The following is a 21,048-nucleotide window of genomic DNA, read 5'->3' on the forward strand; positions in this document are numbered from 1 at the left end:
TTGTAAGCTTTTAGCCTCTCTGCCAGGTGCTTAGAGCTGTCCCGTTGATGCACGTATGGAGCTGCAGTAATCCAGTCTTGCTCCTACAAGGTTTCTGGCTATAGTAATTGGATAGGTCTCGCTAAGAAGGTCGAATCTGTTTAAATAGTTGTATATATTAGCAGCTACTGTGAACCACCAGGTTTATCGGGGAGAGCATGTTGAGAAGTGAGTGAATTAAAAATGATTCACAACGTGCCAACTTTGGGCAGGATCGGGAAGACCTGCGGGTCTAGCACCAAGAATGGGAGCTGGCTCAATGCAATGGAGACCAGTTCTGTTGCATTGCTATTAAGGATGAGTCCATTTCTTTCAGCATCAACTCCTTTGTAGCCTCAAGATTGTTAGTCAGTTGTTTGTCAGAGGCACAGTCTCTGGTAAGCTGCTGGGTATCATATGCAAAGCAGGGATAACCCACGCCCATGCAGAATGTCATGAAGTGGGACCAGCAGATCCTTCGCAACCCACACTGCATGGGTGTGCAGATTGTCAAGAAGCCCCTTAAGATAAAGTTCATTATCCCCAAACAGGGTTTTAAAGAAACCATTTTTATTTGAAACTCCCGCCAGATTGAATTCTCTGTAGGATGATTTTGTGGTAGAGTCAAAGGTGGTAGTCCATGTTGCAGAGTGAATCTCGGACATCAACTAGCAGTTTCAGTGCCATGTTAAGGCCTAAAATCAGACTGCCATACACACAAAAGGTCATGGGTCTTAAATTCCGGCCGTTGCAATGGAACCACCTTCTCCAGGATTAGTATTCAGTGTGGGCACTGGCTTTTGGTCTATAATTAGGGATATCAGGATCCAACGTGGGCTTCTTCTATGGAGGAATTACCCAACATGGTTTTAGGCTAGGTGGGATTATGCCTTTGGAAATACTTTTTATTTAGATGTTTGTGAATTGAGTAAAAACACAAATTTGCAACAATAGTCTGGTGTATCAGGCTACTGAAGTTAAAATTTACAACATAATACTTCATAGGTATTGGTCTGGCCAGCATGCAGGCCTATATTTCACTGCCTATGAAACAGTTGGGGGTTTATAAAGTAACAGCCACAGACTTCCCTGCTTCTCCCATCCAAACTTGAGTCTATGGGAACAGAAAACAAACTACATTGTGTAAGGGTGTGGAAGTAGGAGACAGACGTTTACGCTTTGGGTTTCAGACTTTTATTGATGAGGAAATAAAAAGGGAAAACATGGTCTGGCCCTAGTTCTAATAGGGGATTCCCTGCCTCAACCAATACAAAGGAATCTGTCAAGTTGTCTGCCTAAAGCAAAAGAGTTCACTGCCCTGTGTCCAAAACCTATTTCCGACCCTTACACTAGAAACTTAAATAAGAAAAGGAGATGGCCATCTTGGTGCAGAAAATGGCTCCCTTCTTCTGGACGACAGCCAAGTTTCAATTCCAGAGGATGCAGAAACTAAATGTTTTCAGAAATTGCAAATCAGTTTCAAAATGGATTCCTTGGGTTTTGTTTTCCAGGAAGGAACTCTGAACAAAATGTCTTGTATCTCCACGGTGTTGGGGGATGGCTCCCTCCCCTTTTTGCCCGTCAAGTTCTCTCAGTGCCAGGACAAGTGCCATTCTTCTCCTGGCCAGTTTGTCAATGTTCACTGTGCCAAGAGTATGACTCCCTTCTCCTGGCTCTTTATATAATATGAGGGTATATCTCCCATCTCCTGGTTTCTTTACAGTACTTCACAGGGACAGGAGAACGCCCCCATTCCTCTGGCTTTACAATGTTCAACAACAGAGTATTTTTCTCCTCCCCTGGTTTCTTTCCCGCTCTTCAGTGTTCACTAAGGTCACGGCCTACCTGGATCACTATCCTGCCAGGTACTGTGACTGTTCGGGACGATCGTGGAGGCTGTTCAATATTATGTGTGGGTCCCAGACCCTTCTTAGCTCTTCTCGTTTCCCAGGGCATATAGAAGGCTCACTGCGAGGTATTTGTTGGGTCGCAGACCCTCTTGGCATTGGTTTCTTTTTCTCTTTTGGAGTTTAGGTAGCCCTGGTTTCCCAATTTGCCAGGGACTGCTTCTCCCTGTTGGGTCCTAGACAGTTTCTATGCATTTCTCTCTTGGGTCCTTGACCCCTTTGTGTGGATTTCTTGCTCTTGGGCTTGCTTTCTTTCTCCCGAGGTCTAGGCAGCCCTGGCTGCCCAGTCTTCAGTGTGGCAAGGTCCCTCAGGGATCCCAGCAAGCCTACCGGTTTCCCAAAACCCATCTCTGGCTACTCACCGGTCTTGGTTTGCATCTTCTGAGTCTCTCAACCCCACTCCATCACCGCCTTCTCTCCCTCAGCTCTGCGGCGTTTCCGCGGTGGCTTCCTGCTTTTGGGTGGTGTGCTCTGCGTGGAGGACACGCTCCATCTCTTTCCCCGAGCTCCGGCTTCCTTTGTCTACTCGACCGTAGTAGATCTGTCATGGATGTCTCTGCCGGCCAGCAAGTGTCAGATCTGTTGCACTGTCGGCGTACCAGTCCCTTTAGCGGCTCACAAAGCTTCAGGTTCCTTGAGGGAGGAGCACTCCCTTCGGATTTCCCGCTTCCATTTCAGGTATGTTCTGTAGAATGTCTGTGTAGACTAGACTGCTCACGATTATTTCTGAAGGTGATCTTCATTCTTCCGGACTTCTTTCTCATTCCCAGTACTGAACTAACAAACTCACATTGGGGTAGTTGTTCTCAATACATAGAGGATACAAGCCCCTTTTGGAGTCTAAACTCTTCCTCGTCCCAGTACTTTCTTCATTACTGATATGACAAAGGTACATGGGCACACTAGGGAAGGTGTAGGAGGTAGGAAGGTGTATCAGATGAGCTATGGGGATACCATGTTCTCCCAGGTCATCACTAATCCCATAGGGGGTTTCCATCCCAATGAGATAACCCCGCTGAGTACCACCCCCATGGGGACTATCGGGTTGCGGCCTCATCTCCATGGCCTCATGGGAAATGGCTCCCACTAGGGGAGAAGTGACGCCATCCGGGGATTCGTCACAATGGGCAAAGACCAATGCCATTTGTGAATTGTGCGGTCTCTAGTGTACACAAAGCCATGATAAGCAGAAGGGACCATAGGCTAAATATGTTTATAAGTGTGCTTCTTCAGATTCCATTTGGAGAATTGCTGCAGTTGACAACAGTTGCTATTTGTTCTTGTTTGGTAGATCCACCAGTGTGCAGAACTGCTTGGCTGCAAAAGCTCTTGAAAGTTGGGAAACAAGGAAAACGTGATTCTACAGCTTTGGAGATGATTTGTTATCCTATATGGTGTCAAATCTTTCCTTTAACAAAACAATATTCTCAAGGGTGTCAATTTATATACAGCGCAAGTATGAAAAGTAATAATTAAATAAGCGACTGAAAGGATAGCAAAAGAAGGTATCCACCAAACACAGAAATGAAAAACAGCAAGTAATACAATCCCAATCCAAAGCACACTAAAGGTGAAAAAAGACATTTGATTTATATAATACTAATGGAAAAGCCTGTGTACACGATCTAATGTGCGTAAAGGAAATCATTTTCAGAGTGTAAATATATATTATATGGTGTAACATAATTTATGTTAATAGAAAAGAAAAGTGTAAAGAATCTTGCTCCTTTTATGTGGAGGAGTGGTAACCTCAAACAAAATATCACAGAATCCGTTCTAAGTTCAACATTGTACATGCGGCCAATTGCATCTGCTCCTCATTGTCTTGGATTCCACTTACAGACTTTAGACTCAAATATATGATGTTGAGGGAGTAACAATCCACGTAGAGCATGATTCACAGTAGACATAACATCATAAATTGTAGTCAAATAAAGTTTAAAACGTACATGAAGAATATTGATATAATACATACCCAGAAATAGTACAATGAATAATTAAATACAAAAAACAATTTATTTTGTTAGAGAAATAGTGCTTAATATTTTTTCTGTTTACGTTTTCTTTTTAAATGTATATATTTTCTTAGGGTATGAAACTTGTATGATGTTAAAGTCGTATCCTGTCTTGGCCCTTTTCTTCAGCTAATTGCATGTTATCATTGTTGAAATACACATTTTATTTGCATGGAAGATCAACTTGAAGTCTTATTGTTGTATGCGTAAGGCAACAGCTCCCTCTAGTGGTGATAACGGGCCAGGCAGGACGGCTTTGGACAAACATACATCTGGCCTTTTATTATATAGTATAGGATATATGATTAAGCTTAATACATATAGCGACATGAACAAATAATGCCTAAAATACCTTACAAAAGCAACAACTGAAATGAAGAAAAGGTTTCTTTTAGACAGATACCTCAAAAGAATAATGCATAGGGATCTTAGTACAATGTCATTTAGATAACAATGTTTACTTTCTAAAAGAATGGAGCAGTAAAATCCAAACATTTTCCCATAATTTCTATACAACATTTTTATCTGGTGAAAATGAAGTCGAGTGAGTTGAGCTACCTATGTTTCAGCTAACATTGAGCCAAGCTTTCAGGACAACGATAGTATAGAATGCAGGTAAGTGTGGGGAAAAACCAACATAGTCCCCCCCAACCATGCTCTTTGAAACCTTGTTTTATACAACTTTTACTATGAAAATAAGCGCCTGCGAGGGTCAATGGCCCACCTGCCATACTTTATATGGCAGATATTATGACTTTAATGATTGTAAGGTCAGGCAAAACGGATTGTAGACTGTACAGGATCAGAACTTCTACTTGTAAGAGACTAACCTCTGTCAAATGTTAAAGTGGCATTTGGACCAATCAACATTGCAACAGCTCCGGCTCCACCAGTTGGCCTTGCACTCCCAGTGGCGTATACAGCGATGTCTCCAGCAACTACAAGTGCATAGCGCCCTGACAAAAAAACAACAATTAGAATTACATATATTGCAATTAAATCACTCCAAGAAAAAATTAAAACATTTTAGAATTTAAGGTATGATTACATCAACTTAGTTTTAGGATACAACTTCTGAAGGCAGCATTACACCATCTTTGGGGGGGCGGGGGGGGGACTTAATTTACCTATGATGTGCTTTGTACATATGACTAACTATAAATAAGATATCCTTCTGAACACACTATTCAATGTGCTTATTCTTTCAATTGTCATGATCTACAACTATTACTCTACATCATGATAATTTAGAAACTACAATAAACTTATTACAGCAAGTGGAAACCACCAGGCTCATATAGCCTGAACTTTTCCATACCTTAGTAGTATTGATCATTTGTATAAACAAATAATTGCGAAATAAAATCAGAATGATATTTTATCACAGATATTTGATCACAAAAAGACCACATTTGCGGTATGGAGGCTAGCAAGAAACTATTGAGAGAATGTTTTGAAGTCCTTCTTCTAAAGAGTTTTAGATTATAATGGCAATGCCGCTAGAAGGTCTCAAATATGTTCATGAATAAATATTAATCACGGTTGAGCCCCCTCAACATATCATTGCCAGTATCCAGAAATGCCAGTTTCCAACAATTCCACTGAAACATTAAAAGCCGTTTACATTATGCTCAACTACCAAATCATGGTAGTTTTCCAGTATAGCTAGTAAGCACACTGTTATGTGTATGCCCACTTTGCACATCATTTCAGTTTTTCGTTAGGCCACACATCAGGGTCGGCCTCTGCCTTACACAAGTGGATTTTACTTTGTTGATGGTGCCAGAACAGGAAGCTAAACCTCTTTATACCGGTCTAGGACCTGGATAGGCAGCGTAAGGTTACTGCACAGCCCTAAATACAACATAAATACATATGTTGCCTCAGCTATAAGACCCGAAATTAAAGCCTGTCAGACGGCATGACATTCACAGTAAGCGTCCAGTTTGACAAACACTGATCTAAGCATAAGCATTTCTAGTAAACTCCCTACTAGTACATATTTCCAATATTTTTCCAGTTTGCGCAAACACAATAAGGGTCCACTGTACACAATATTAGTATACCCAGTTTCAATTACTCCATATACTGCAAGTTAGACAACCACATCATAATGCTAATTTAGATGCTTAAAATAATCCCAGTTTGGCCATCGCAGTCTACCCATTTTAGCGATCCCATTTTAGTACCCATTTTAGCAATGCCCCATTTTGACTAACAGCATAGATCGTCAGATAACTCAGACAGAATACGAATTGTACAGTACAATCCCAGTGTCTCACCAGAATGAAACCAAGTGAACCCCGGGTTGGTTTGACAAACAAGGTAAACTAAATCACCCCAAAAATCACGAATAGTAAGCTGCCCTCATATTCAGAAGACACATCCCTATGCCCCAAAGACCACAATGGCTCAAAGTAATGACTCAGAACACATCCCACAGTCTCCTTTCCACCTACCAGGGAAAAGAACCGTCAAACCTAGGGATACAAATTTCCAGAGACCTATACAGCCAAACTCCAAATGCTACCAGGGGCTACTTTGGCTCTCCTTGTGAACTCATGTATAACAAAGTTACCTATGGGAAATTAACTCTGTTTGGGAAGGTGTATAATGTTCTTGGCCTCTTTCTCTTCTTTCTTTATGCTACTCCTCTTGTTCTTTGCAATTTCTCACCACCTTTTACGGCGATAACAACACTTCCTCTCCTTCTCTTCGTTTACTCCGGCTATACACGATAATTTAACGTCATGTTTGTTTGCAATCAAGTCCTCTGGATGTCAGACCACTTACTTGTCCTGAACTCCTAAAACAAAGTTTTCTTCTTCCCTAACACCACTATTTCCCCCCATTCCCTTCCTCCTTTATCTCTTTCCAACACTGCGCGTAATCTCAGCTTCTTGACAGACTTCTCCTTTTACTTCACATTTCTACTATTTGCAGTTCTTGTCGCTGCCATCTCTTTAATATTCGCAAAGCTCGTTCTTTTCACCTTCGGCGCCACCAAACTCCTGATCTCATCGCTTATTTGTTCCTTGCCTTTTTTACTGTTCTACTATTCTTTTTGGTCTTCCTCTTTCTCGCTTGGCCCCTTTTAAGACAATTTTCAATGCTTTCATTTGCCTTCTCTACCAGCTGTCACCCCGCGATTCCATTTCTCAATCTCGGTCTTCGCTTGGCTGGCTTTCTTTCTCAGCTCAAATTTAATTTTCTTTGCATTGTGTTCAAATCTCTAAGGTCTTGCTCCCAGGTATTTGCCATCTTTGGCCAAATTGTATGCCCCCACTAGCTCCCTTTGTTCTCAATCTTAATTATCTTCTCTCGCCCTCCATGTGCCCGGATTCTGTTTGTTTTATTTTCTTTCCCTCTTCTCCATCTGCCCCTCCATTCTACTACTTCCTACCATACCTAAGGAAGCATCTTCCCCAGTCCTAATTCTCTCCTTGAAAATGTTTGTAGTTGAATCAATCTTCATTTTTATTGTACTGTAAGGAACAAGTTACTTACCTGCAACTGTTCTCCAGCATGGGTCTGGCATGGATTCACATGCTCATGAATATTCCCCATCGTCAGGCTGGGAATCCTCGGTAAAGAAAAAAATAAAATCAGTATCAGTTTTGTTTCTGATCTGTCTTTCTTAGTAGTAACCAATCACTGGTCTCTGGGTCATACTGCCCCCAGCCAATGACTGCCCTCTCCCTAAGCCCCTCCCCTGGCAGCCATCCTCTGATTTAGTAGCACGTAAAGTGGTAGTATGACCAAGTGAAAAGCCGCAGAGGGGGAAAGAGGGAGAGTTCGCATGTGAATCCATGCCAGGCCCATGCTGGTGAACAACAGTTACAGGTAACTAACTTGTTCCTTCTCCAGCATGTGGTCTGGCACGGATTCACATGCTCATGAATATGAGAATACATAGCTGTACACACATGCACAACCAACGGGAGGTGGCAAAAGGCTCAACATTAAGCATTACATAAAGTCAACATTAAGCAACTCTGACCTCCTCACCAGGCCCACCTTCAGGCGAACAGGTTGCCCAGCACTGCTTGGCTGACTCTGGACTCCTCCCTGGAATCCCGGTTGACACAGTAGAAGGTGTGCGTCGACCTCAACGTAGCAGCCCTGCAGATGTCCAGCAGGGGCACACCAGACAAGAACGCTGTAGTAGCAGCGATCGCTCTGGTCGAATGGGCTCTCGGACGGCCGGGCAACGGTCAGTTGGCCAACCGATGACAGTGCATGATGCAGCCGGAGAGCCATCTGGAAATGGAAGCCTTCGAGAGAGCCTTCCCCTGGTTCAAAGGTCCAGAGTTCACAAACAGCTGTGAGGTCTTCCGAAAACTCTTTGTTCGGTCCACGTAGAACTTAAGCGCTCTAGCTACATCCAGCGAGTGCAAAGTCCTCTCGGCCGGCGACAAAGGCGATGGAAAGAAAACTGGCAACACCAAGGGCTCGTTAAGATGAAAGTCCGACGGCACCTTGGGCATGAAAGAGGGGTGCGTCCTCAGCACCACCCTCGTATCGTGAAAAGTCAAGTATGGAGGCTTGCAGGATAGGGCCTGAATCTCTCCCACGCGTCGTGCGGAGGTGATGGCCACAAGGAACACTGTCTTCCACGACAGGAACAAATGCAAAGGCTCGAATTGCGGCCCCATGAGCCTGGTCAGCACCACGTTGAACTCCCACGCCGAGGCTGGAGCCTTCACTGGCAGGAACAATCGGTACAGTCCCTTCATAAATTCCTTCACCAGTCGATGAGACCACAAGGACGACCGTCCTGCAGTTCTGGTGTATCGGGAGATCGTTGCCAGATATATCTTGATGGAAGCGTGAGCTAGTCCAGCTTTGGCCAGCGACAGTAGGTATGGTAGCACTTGAGGTGCCATAATCCGTAGAGGATTGATCTGTGCACGGCACCAGACAGATAACCTCTTCCACTTATATCCGTAGCACTTGAGAGTTGAAGACGCCCTGGCCTTTGCAAGAACCTCTCTGCAGTCAGCCAGGATATCGTACCCTCCAAACTCTAGTGCTGCAGGAGCCAGGCCTGCAAGTTCAGCGACTCCGGGTCGTGATGAAGAAGGCACCTCCCACTCTGGAGAGAAGATCTGGTCCGTCGACAGCTTGACTGGTGGGGACGCTGAGCGGTCCAGAAGTTCCGGGAACCAGATCTGTCTCGGCCACGCCGGTGCGACGAGGATCATCCTGCACTGGTACCTCTTGAGCTGGCTGATGAGTCGAAGCAGCAGCAGCAACGGAGGAAACGCATACAAGAACAGGCCGTCCCAGGGGAACAAGAAAGCATTGCCCATGCTCCTCGGCTGGGTAAACCTGCTGGCGAACCTCTGGCACTGTGAGTTCGTCACAAACAGGTCGATCTGGGGTTTGCCCCATCGTTGGAAGAGCCGATCCACTTGATCCTGGCGTAGTTCCCACTCGTGGCACGAGCGCAGCTCCCTGCTGAGTGAGTCGGCGATGGTGTTTTTTATTCCTGCCAGATGGAAGGGAACCAGAAACATCCCCTGGGCGACAAGTGCCACAGATCCTGGGCCTCCTTGGATAGGTCTGGGGATCTGGTGCCTCCCTGCTTCCAGATGTAGAACATCGTACTGGTGTTGTCGGTGAAGATCCTCACGACCTTGCCATTGAGGGACGGGAGGAACGACTTGAGCGCACAGAACACGGCGTGGAGCTCCAAGATGTTGATGTGGAGATACCTCTCCTCCGGGAGCCAAGTGTGCGCACCCCATCCCTCCAGGGAGGCGTCCGTCGTCACCGTCTCCTGATGTGCCGGGGGGTGTGCACGGGTGCCCCACCACTGAATCGCCCGACGGAAAACCTCGTTGAGTGGGATCTGGTCTTCGAAGCTGCCCACCGCTTGCATCCAGCAGGTGTCGAGGAACTCCTGTAGAGGACGCATCCGTAGCCTGCACAGGCACACTGCATGAGGACATCATTCTGAGGAGGGACTTGATGGATCTCACCCTGGCCACGTCCGTGGCTAGCAGGCGCTGCACCTTGCCTAAGATGGCCTTTGTCCTTTCCTCCGACGGAGACGCCAATTGTTCCACTGTATCGAGCTTCGCTCCCAGAAACAGTGCCACCTGCGATGGAACCAAATGGGATTTCGGGTAGATGGAGAAACCCAGCTCCATGAGTAAGCAGACGGTCTTCGCCGTGTGCACGAAGGCGAGTTCGCTTGTCTTTGCACGGATGAGCCAGTCGTCCAGGTAGGGGTAGATGTGGTTCCCCTGCAGGCGCAGCCGCACCGCCACTGGTGCTAGGCACTTGGTGAACACCCTGGGTGCCGACTTCAATCCGAATGGCAGAGCCCTGAATTGTTAGTGGCGTCCTTGGACTACGAATCTGAGGAACTTTCGGTTTCCTTTTAGGATGGGGATGTGGAAGTAAGCATCCTCCAAGTCCAACGACGATAGGAAGTCGCCCTCCTCCAGCTGTCCCAGCACGTGCTGGAGAGTGACCATCCTGAACTTCTGTGCCTTGATGTATTTGTTCAACCGACGTAGGTCCAGGATGGGGCGCCAACCGCCTGTCTTCATTCTGACGAGGAAGTATCTTGAGTATGCGGAGCCCCGGAGCCTCTTGGGGACGAGCTTGATGGCCTCTTTCTTGAGCATCGCCTTTACCTCCAACAGCAGTTGAGGGACGCGATTTGCCTTCCTGGCCACGGGAGGAATGCGGGGACACTTCTTTTGGAATTCGAGAGTGTGCCCGTGGGCCAGGGCATCCAGCACCCAACGGTCGGTGGAGATGGACTCCCATGTGTTGACGAACTTCGCCAGCCAGCCTCCCACCGGGGTGCTTTGGTGGGGGTCCGACGCAGCGGCCGGTTCAATCTTGGCGACGACGCCAAGACCCTCCTTGCTTGCCACGACCTCTGCAAGCCTCCTTGGACGAGGAGCGGGCCGCCTGGCGGTACGTAGAGGAGCCACCGCCTGATCCCTTGGAGGCCCCCTGTCTGCCTCCGGCGCTCCGAAAGGGCCATCGTTGCTGAAGGACTCCCAGGGCTCGGGCCGTCTCAGTGTCGGCCTTGATGTCCTGCAGCGACTCATCCACCGTTTTCCCAAACAGGTTGTTGCCGTCGAACGGCATGTCCAAAACCCTGGTCTGCACGTCCTGACGGAAGTCTGTCACCTTGAGCCAGCCACGTCGAAGAAGGCAAACACCGTTGCCTATCTGGCGAAACCCGGTGTCGGCAATGTCCGTTGCCACCGTTATGGCGTGGTCCGACGCCACCTCACCTTCCTGCAGAATCTCCAGGGCATCCGCCCTCTTGTCATCTGGTAGGAAGTCCAGTAGGAGAGCCATTTTGTACCATAGCTCCCTGTCGTAACGGGCCACAATCGCTAAGGCGTTGGCTGCCTTAATTGTCGTCGCCGCTGAGATGACCCGTCGCCCCATGGCGTCCAATTTCTTACCCTCGCCGTCAGGTGGGGAAGTAGAGGTTGAGGCTGTCGCCCCCACCGCCTTCTTCCTGGCCGCCGCCGAGACGACCGAATCCGGCGTAGGTTGAGCCCTGAGGCACAAGGGGACGGCGTCGGGGGCCTGGTACTTCTCGTACCTGTGCCTCTTGGCAGGCATCATGGACGGGTTCTTCAGGATCTCAAGTCCCTCGTCCCAGATATCGTCGAGTAACGGTACCGCGAGGACCGTCTTTCTCTTGGCCTCTCGCCGTTGATAGAGGAAACCCTCCTTCTGTTCCTCGGGGCAGAGCTGGAAGAGCTCGGATGCCCTGGCGATCATGGCATGAAAGGAGCCAATTTCGTCGGGCGGGGAGGCCCGAGGGAGTGGTGATGGAAGGTCCGTCCCGTCGTCATCCGTCCCCGTGCCATCCCTGGGGTCCGGTGAGGGGGATGAGGGCTCCACAGGTCGTGAGGGCATGAAGGGCGGGGATGAACTCTCCTCTGCTTGTGCGGAGGGCTTCCCGACGGGCCCGGTTCTGGATCGTCCGCCGGGGTTCGTAGTAATCTTGCCCTATTTCCGTGCATAAGGTTTGGATTGCCATCAAAATGGCCGCCAAGTTGTCCTGAGGCTCGGCCAATGGCTGCGACGGGAGGGATGGCTGCTCCTCCACTGGGGCCTCGTTGGGATCCCTCCTGTGGGATCGTACCTTCTCGAACCTCTCGTTGAGGTTCTTCACGGTTTCCACCAGCTCCTCCTCAGAGGCTGAATCCATGTCCGTAATGGCCACCGCCCCCCCCCCCTCTTTTTCCACCGGGGTCTTCACAGGGGTCTTGTCGATGGGCTGGAAAGAGGATTCCCTCCGCGGTGGCAGGGAAACTCTGGGCCCCGAGATCGCCTCCACTGGTGCAGCCTCCCCAGGCCTTCACCTTGGGGGGGGGGGGGGTCATCGCCTCGCTCCCCCTCGGCCGAATCCTTCGAGATCGACCGGGGCCTCTCCAGAAGCTTACCCGGGTTCTGAGATTTCCTCTTCCCCGAACCAGAGCGTTGGCTCGTGGTTGATGGTGCCGGGGAAGGCACGCCCTGCCTGGCAGCCGAAGAGCGCGACCGTGCTGCGCTCCCGGTGCCCGGGGACTCGCGGTGCTTAGCCTTCTGTTGGGCCCCCGTCGCCGGGGCGCCCTCACAGGACTTAGAAGACCGCTCTGACCTTTTCTTCTTCTCACCTGCTGGGCCCTTTTCCAGCCAGCGGGCGAGGCGGGAACGATGATCCCTCATGGTCCGTTCGTTTGGGTTCTTGCAGAACGCACAGTCCTTCTCCACGTGCGTCTTGTCCTCATGAAGGCAGTAGAGACATCTCAAATGCTCGTCCTCCTTGAAAACATTCTCTAACCCGCATCCAGGGCAGGTCCTGAACAGCTTGGATCCGGGCGTCGAGCCTCCCTTGTCCTGGGCCATGTCCATGGTAGGCCTCAGATCTTCTGGAATCCTCCAAGAAGCGTAACTCGACGAAAACTTCACCCTTGAGGGGCGTAGAAAATTCAAAAAAGGGTCCCCGTTGCTCCGAATTAGAACGGTGGAGCTTGAACCTCGATTTAACCGATAAATGAGAAAATCTCTTTGAAAAAAGAGCAAAAGTGCAGTAAAAGCTCGAGAGCTATAGCACGAGGACTCCCAACAGTTGAACGTGCGGTAAAAATCTGAGGATGGCTGCCAGGGGAGGGCCTTAGGGAGAGGGCAGTATGACCCAGAGACCAGTGATTGGTTACTACTAAGAAAGACAGATCAGAAGCAAAACTGATACCGTTTTTCTTTACCGAGGATTCCCAGCCTGACGACGGGGAATATATTCATGAGCATGTGAATCCATGCCAGACCCAATGCTAGAGAACTTGTGTACAGCGCTTTGGAGTAAAGCGCTCCATGAATGTCAAATAAATACAAAATACACATACAACAGATCTAGAAGCAATTAAAAGGATAAGGAACAAGTTACTTACCTGTAACTGTTGTTCTCCAGCGTGGGTCTGGCATGGATTCACATGCTCATGAATATTCCCCGTCGTCAGGCTGGGAATCCTCGGTAAAGAAAAAAAACCAGTATCAGTTTTGTTTCTGATCTGTCTTTCGTAGTAGTAACCAATCACTGGTCTCTGCGTCATACTGACCACAGCCAATGACTGCCCTCTACCTAAGCCCCGCCTCTGGCAGCCATCTTCAGATTTGGAAGCACGTGAAGTGGCAGTATGACCAAGTGAAGAGCCGCAGAGGGGTAGGCGGGAGGGTTTTCATGTGAATCCATGCCAGACCCACGCTGGAGAACAACAGTTAAAGGTAAGTAACTTGTTCCTTCTCCAGCATGGGGTCTGGCATGGATTCACATGCTCATGAATAAAGAATACATAGCAGTACCCACATGCACAACCACGGGAGGTGGCAAAGGCTCAACATTAAGCATCACATCAAACTCAATATTAAGCAATCTTACCTCCTCACCAGGCTCACCTCAGGCGAACAGGTTGCGCAGCACTGCTTGGCCGACCCTGGACTCCTCCCTGGAATCCCGATCGACGCAGTAGAATTTCGTGAAGGTGTGCGTCGACCTCCACTTAGCAGCCCTGTAAATGCCCAGCAGGGGCACACCAGATAGGAACGCCGTGGTAGCTGCGATCGCTCTGGTGGAATGTGCTCTCGGACGGCCAGGCAGCGGTCGGTTTGCCAACCGGTGACAGTACATGATACAGCCAGAGAGCCATCTGGAAATGGAAGCCTTCGAGAGAGCCTTCCCCTGATTGACAGGTCCAAAGTTCACAAAGAGTTGTGACGTCTTCCGAAAACACTTCGTGCGATCCACGTAGAACTTCAGCGCTCTAGCCACATCCAGCGAGTGCAAAGTCCTCTCAGCCGGCGACGAAGGCGACGGGAAAAACACAGGCAACACCAAGGGTTCGTTGAGATGGAAGTCCGACGGCACCTTGGGCATGAAGGAGGGATGCGTCCTGAGCACCACCCTCGTGTCGTGAAAAGTCAAGTACGGGGCCTTGCAGGAAAGGGCCTGGATCTCTCCCACCCGTCGTGCGGAGGTGATGGCCACAAGAAACGCTGTTTTCCACAACAGGAACTTCAACGGGGCCGAGTGCAGAGGCTCGAACGGAGGTCCCATGAGCTTGGTCAGCACCACGTTGAGCTCCCACGCCGGGGCCGGAGCCTTCACCGGCAGGAACGATCTGAACAGTCCCTTCATGAACTCTTTCACCAGACGATGAGACCACAAGGACGTCCGCCCCGTGGTTCTAGTGTATCGGGAGATCGCAGCAAGATGAATCTTGATGGACGCGTGTGCCAGTCCAGCTTTGGCCAGCGTCAACAGGTACGGCAGTACTTGGGGAGCCGTAATCCTTAGAGGGTTAATCTTCTGTGTGTGGCACCAGACAGAGAACCTCTTCCATTTGTGTCCGTAGCATTTAAGAGTCGAGGACGCCCTGGCCTTTGCAAGAACCTCTCTGCAGTCGGCCGGTATGTCGTATCCTCCAAACTCTAGCGCTGCAGGAGCCAGGCCTGCAAGTTCAGCGACTTCGGGTCGTGGTGGAGGATGGCGCCTCCTTCCCTGGAGAGCAGATCCGCGTCCACTGGCAGCTTGATTGACGGGGACGCTGTCAAGTCCAGAAGGTCCGGGAACCATATTTGCCTCGGCCACGCAGGTGCGACGAGGATCATCCTGCACCGTGACCTCTTGAGCTGGTTGATGAGCCGGATCAGTAGTGGCAAAGGAGGGAACGCGTATAGGAACAGGCCCGCCCAGGGGAACGAGAAAGCATTGCCCATGCTCCTCGGCTGGGGAAACCTGCTGGCGAACCTCCGGCACTTGGAGTTCGTCGCCGTCGTGAACAGGTCGATCTGGGGTGTGCCCCACCGTCGGAAGAGGCGATCCACTAGATCCTGCCGTAGTTCCCACTCGTGGAACGAGCGCAGCTCCCTGCTGAGTGAGTCGGCGATGGTGTTTTTTATCCCTGCCAGATGAAACGGCACCAGAAACATCCTTTGGGCGACGGCCCAATGCCACAGGTCCTGCGCCTCCTTGGACAGTGCTGGGGACCTGGTTCCGCCCTGTTTCCTGATGTAAAACATGGTGGTGGTGTTGTCGGTGAAGATCCTCACCACCTTGCCCTTGAGGGACGGAAGGAAGGACCTGAGGGCCCAGAACACTGCACGGAGCTCCAGGACGTTGATATGGAGGGACTTCTCTGTCGGGAGCCAAAGGCCTCTCGCGTGCAGATTTTCGGTGTGCGCTCCCCACCCTTCCAGGGAGGCATCCGTGGTCACTGTCTCCTGGTGGTCTGGGGTCTGGAAGTCCATGCCCGCCGTCAGATGCGCGCGGGTGCCCCACCACTGGATCGCTCGGCGGAAACTCTCGTCGAGTGTGATCCTCTCCTCGAAGCCGCCCGTCGTTTGGATCCAGCGCGCGTCCAGGAACTCCTGCAACGGGCGCATCCGGAGCCTGCACATGGGAACGAGGTAGATGCAAGAAGACATCATTCCGAGGAGGGACTTGATGGACCTCACCTTGGCCGCGTCGGAAACCAACATCCGCTGTACCTTGCCCAGGATGGACCTGGTCCTTTCCTCCGACGGGGAGGCCAGAAGGGACACTGTGTCGAGCTTCGCTCCCAGAAACAGTGCGTTTTGCGCGGGTACCAGGTGGGACTTGGCGTAGTTCACGGAGAATCCCAGGTCCGTGAGAAGTTGGACGGTCCTTGCCGTGTGAGAGCAATAGCACGAGGATCCCAACACATGAACGTGCGGTAAAAATCTGAAGATGGCTGCCAGAGGCGGGGCTTAGGTAGAGGGCAGTCATTGGCTGTGGTCAGTATGACGCAGAGACCAGTGATTGGTTACTACTACGAAAGACAGATCAGAAACGAAACTGATACTGGTTTTTTTTCTTTACCGAGGATTCCCAGCCTGACGACGGGGAATATTCATGAGCATGTGAATCCATGCCAGACCCCATGCTGGAGAATGGTCATGTATAATAGACACAATTGTACGGTTTGCTCCTCATGTGGGAATTGGCACGTTATCTACGATCTCCTTTATTTGTGAAGGTAGTATCTGCTTGCTCTGTGATGCCCAATACCAAAAAGCTGCCTTGCTCATCAAATCTTTACAACCCCAAAGTGTGTAGTCAAGTTCAATCCATCACATCCTGAATCCTGTAATCTGGTCTCAAACGGACATCACTCTTCAATGTAGTATTCGTCACACAGACTAGGACGGGTACATCCAGATGTGGGTTACTAGCTCATCATGCCAGGACTCGCAAGCTACGCCGCACTGATGACGTACAATGAGGCTAAAACATGTCTTCGGTTGCTTGGGGTCTTGTGCACAGGGGATTTCACAGGAGATTTTCACCTAGCAATTCTAGCTGCGCTGTCCCTTCTGGTGTGGGACCAAACCTGATGTGCACATGGTGCTTCCCCCTTGTGTAATGGGCTAGCATAGCAAGCTGAAAACTATGGTCTGGAGCCGAGGCCTGCAGCTCTACGGATGTTTGGACTAAGACTCCCACGACCCCTCACCGTTGACTATGCTGGCAAGGGCTGATGCGAACAGTAGCACAAAACATCTAGGCAGCCAAAAGGTAGCAGACCCCTGATCTAGAGGGCTGACCAGAACTTTTCCAGTAGTTTGAGGTTTATAGTGATTGCATCGAATGCCAAAGCATTGAATGCCTTAGCATTTAAAAAAAGCAATGAAAAAAAACATCAAATGCATTTTTCTTTTTTTTAATGCCCCACCCCCCAACCCCAGTTATTCCTTAAAACCCATTATAATTAAAATAAAACCTTTACCTTTGAAAAAAATGCATTCAATGCTTTTTTTTCCTAATGCTTTTGGTATTCAATGCTTTGTATTCGATGCAATGACAGGATACCGTTTTTGATTCATTCAAAACAACCCCCAGCCATTATTCGTGTGTTGTGTATATGGATCCCATACTGTTTTATGTAAGTCCCTCCTGCTAAAATAAGCACTCCCTGCTAAAAGCTGTGCTACTATACGACATACAGGGCCTGAAAAATCTACTAACCCACTCACATTGGTGGCGAATGCCATTTGTATTGTAGTCAACATAGCTGTGATTATGTGGGAAGTGGGAAACATATTTGCCAGGTATTGTAAATAAGCTTGGTTTGCAGTAAATGGCAAATAAAGTGCGATTATAGTGACATGAACCACTTTACAGAAATTACTGATAAATCACTGATACACATTTTGTTACTCATCCCCGGGGAAGTTCATTTCTCTTTGGTTGAGTGTGTAAACTAAGGAACTCACCATGCAGGTTTAGTGTGATTTGTTAGAATTTGCAAGGCCTGAAATACTGTAAAAACAAATCAATTTCTGCATCCTAGAGGATTTCAAGGTTGTCAATGAAACTTAAATTTCCCATTTGTACACTATAGCTCCAATGCCAAAATGACCAAGTTTGAGCTTCAAATTAAGATGCACCCAAGTGGCAGGGACCCTTCTCAGAAAATAGTTTACAGCATCCTTTACATTAATCCTGTATAGCCTAATGTTGTTGACAATGGAATCTACTCAAGAAACTGCTGTAAAACCAGTATGTGCAAACTATGTTTCTTTACACAAATCGAATACAAAGTAAAGGTGTAAGGGGACATTTCATTATTTGACACCAGAGTCAACATTAATGAACCAAATGATGGAATGGTGTGTACATGTATAACCTGTAGTTATTACTATACGCTTAATACACTATCGCATTGTGGTGACCAGCATGCACACCTTACCTCGGAAAATCCCACTGAACCCATAAGAAATAAACATGCATTTACCATCCCAAGAGCTGGACTCCACCCAGTTGACAGCATTAAAGAGAGCAGCAGTTCCTCCATAACAAGCATTTGTTGTGTCGATACCTTCAACGTCCGTGTTACCAGACTCCTCAAAAAGCTGCATCAAGACGGTCTTAACAGATTTAGATTTGTCAATGATTGTCTCTGTTCCAACCTCGAGCCTCCCAATACAGTCATAGGAAAGTCCATTCCTTTCCATTAGCCTCTGAACAACAGTCAGGCACAGTGAGTTGATGTCTTCTCTATCAGAGCAGAAGCCCATCCTGGCCTGGCCCAAGCCAATAGTGTATTTGCCAGCACCTACACCATCAAACTCCTCCAGCTGTGCCTGATCAACATATTGTGACGGGAAGTAAATCTCCATGGAAATAATGCCAACATCTTCAGGCCAACCAGCCTCCTTGTTGTGAAAAAGCGAACCAGGCATGATGTAAGAGCTGAAATAAGAAAGCAAGATGTTAGATATCCCTTTATGGGACACAAAAAGTATACATTGGATAAAACAGATGGGTGCCTAAATAATATTCATTAATATCACTTTTGGTGGTCTTACTTCAGAACATCTAAAAAAAAAAAAGGGGGATGGGGTGGTTGCTGAAGATAGCATAGTAAGCATTATAAACATCTTTAGAAGTACTCAGTACGGCCCAATGAAAGTATCTAATTCATGTAAAAATCAAGCTTGCAATGAATAAGGTGTAGTAGTAGTTCATGACGGTTTTAAGAATTCCACCACAGTTCCTGGCCGGGTGTAATAAAAATTGATTAACTACATATGCAGGAGATACTAACATTAAATAGAAATATGCTAACTTAGAAACAATGATAGCAAACCTCCTGTATCCCCCTTGATTTGTTGGCACCGAGTCTTCAGAATGCATACAGAAACTGTACACCCCAGGAAGGCAGGCCAACGTTTTGAAAGCAAATAGCTTAGTTCACCAACCAGTCTCAAAACCTGTAATGCAGTCATGGATTAGGAGGTAACTAGAGAAGAACAAAGAAAGGGGAGCTTTCGAGAGCACAGGAAACCTGAACCATTAACAGGCGTGCCATATAAACGGGAGGCTCAGTTGAACACAGTTGAACACAGAAGACCCTGCTGGAACCAAGGGCAGGGAGCACAAGTGCAATGGATATCAGAAGCAGCGCAGGTTGGCATCCATCCTTTCAAGTGCATGCTACATGGCAGCAGTGATCGCCAGGCCCATCCAGTCGCTCCATTCCCCTGTGCCACCTTTAAAAACAGGCCCTAGACATGGTGTCCATCCAGCCCGATAGACCCTAATCTCTACATTATTCCTTACTCCCATTCCGGTGTCTGCATTACGCCCATTTTATTTATTTTTCTGTTTCTCTGCACTACTTCTGATGGGAAATTGTCCCACTTACACTTTCCACAAATAGAATGCTGCAATGTGACCACATTACATTTCATGGCATAACATTTGCGGAAAAATGGCTATGTGGAAAGTGTTTTATTCCCTTTAAATTGTGATTATCTTTACAGTAACCCACTACTCTTCAAGTGCACATAATTAAAAACTGAGCTTTTTCCTAGAGTGGCATTCGGTTAAATCATTTCCACCTTGTTAGCTTGTACATGAGGCTCTCGCAATCGGACACAATAATCCGACAAGGACAACTCAATAGTGAGGTTTACGATGGGAAGACAACGTCCACTTCCCTGCTGCTCTGAATTCCATCATCGTTCAGGATAACCGCAAAGGCTCGTCCGGCTGCAAGACCCCATATCTCTCCTTCTGTTCTCTCAGGATTCCCATGTCCTATAAAAAGTGCATTTTTGGACTTTGTTGCAATAGGAGTAGGTTGCCTCCTCAAAGAATCTGGGGCCCTCTCCTATACAGCTATACCTGTGACAGAGTGCCATCTGGCGATGGGGGGGGAAGCCCCGATTGAATAAAATGATGCAGGTAATTCTGTCTCTGAAAGGGGAAACCGCCAATCAGACACCCCTTTCATAAAGCTCTATGACAATGTATAGTGCACACGTTCCCCAATGCATTAGCCTCCCAACATCTGCAGCACTTGCTCTTAATTAGCACAACGAGAGTTCAGAGGTCAAATGCATCTTCTTATCAGCTGCTGAAATACTAGGTTCTTGCAGACAGAGGTTGCATTTAACTTTTCTACCACTGATCTAAAATATCATATTTGTGGCCCCACCAGTCTGGCATCAATGTAAACTTGAAGAATAAGCCCCAAGTTGTTTTAGTATGGTGACCTACAGTGCACACAATTATGAAAGCCAAATCAAATTGGTATACTACATAATGTCAACTCTATGAGCCATCTTAGCTATGGAAAGGCTATGTGGATTCGTGGCCCGACTGTCTACTTTAACAAGTGAGACAATAGGCAGGATGCAGCCCTCTTGATCTTCTGTTGCGAGCTTCTAGACTCGAGGGGAGGCGTTACCCCTTTACTCAAATATCCTGGGAAACATACTTCAAAAGAGGTACACCAATAATAAAAGTCTGCCTCACACAAGGGTGTTGTTGCATACCAAAGTGCCTTTGTAGCTGCAGGCTTGGGATGGGGGTCACGGTTACAGCAGCAAGACAGGGCAGAGTAGTGTTCCACCATCTTCCTTTTCTGTGGGGCTCCTTCATCTCCCAGTCCCCTCCACTTCCAATGCAAATGCACTTGGATGCAAGAAGGCAAAGGTCACCTGTCACAGACAATGACTGGACCATTTACAGCAGGCTTGCTGTTGTCCAAACCCCTTTGCACTTCTACCTTCAAAAGGAAGGGGGACTTCCCACTCCTTTAATTCATTTTGGA

The 21,048-nt window shown here is 48.2% G+C and overlaps 1 protein-coding gene across 4 annotated transcripts in view; it reads right to left on the minus strand.

Annotated features, from left to right (window-relative positions):
* The window catches only part of HMGCS1 (3-hydroxy-3-methylglutaryl-CoA synthase 1), a 158,022-nt gene that overhangs the window by 71,909 nt on the left and 65,065 nt on the right, over nt 1–21,048 (minus strand). For all 4 annotated transcript variants that reach the window (XM_069627229.1, XM_069627230.1, XM_069627228.1 and 1 more), the window contains 2 exons: nt 18,223–18,680; nt 4,771–4,896 (listed from right to left, as the gene is read on the minus strand). In XM_069627229.1, the coding sequence (XP_069483330.1) occupies nt 4,771–4,896; nt 18,223–18,670 (574 nt within the window). In that variant the 5' untranslated portion in view covers nt 18,671–18,680. The remainder of the gene's footprint in view (nt 1–4,770; nt 4,897–18,222; nt 18,681–21,048) is intronic.

The sequence above is a fragment of the Ambystoma mexicanum genome, chromosome 6p (genome assembly GCF_040938575.1).
Source record: "Ambystoma mexicanum isolate Mex_15411 chromosome 6p, UKY_AmexF1_1, whole genome shotgun sequence".
Lineage (NCBI taxonomy): Eukaryota > Metazoa > Chordata > Amphibia > Caudata > Ambystomatidae > Ambystoma > Ambystoma mexicanum.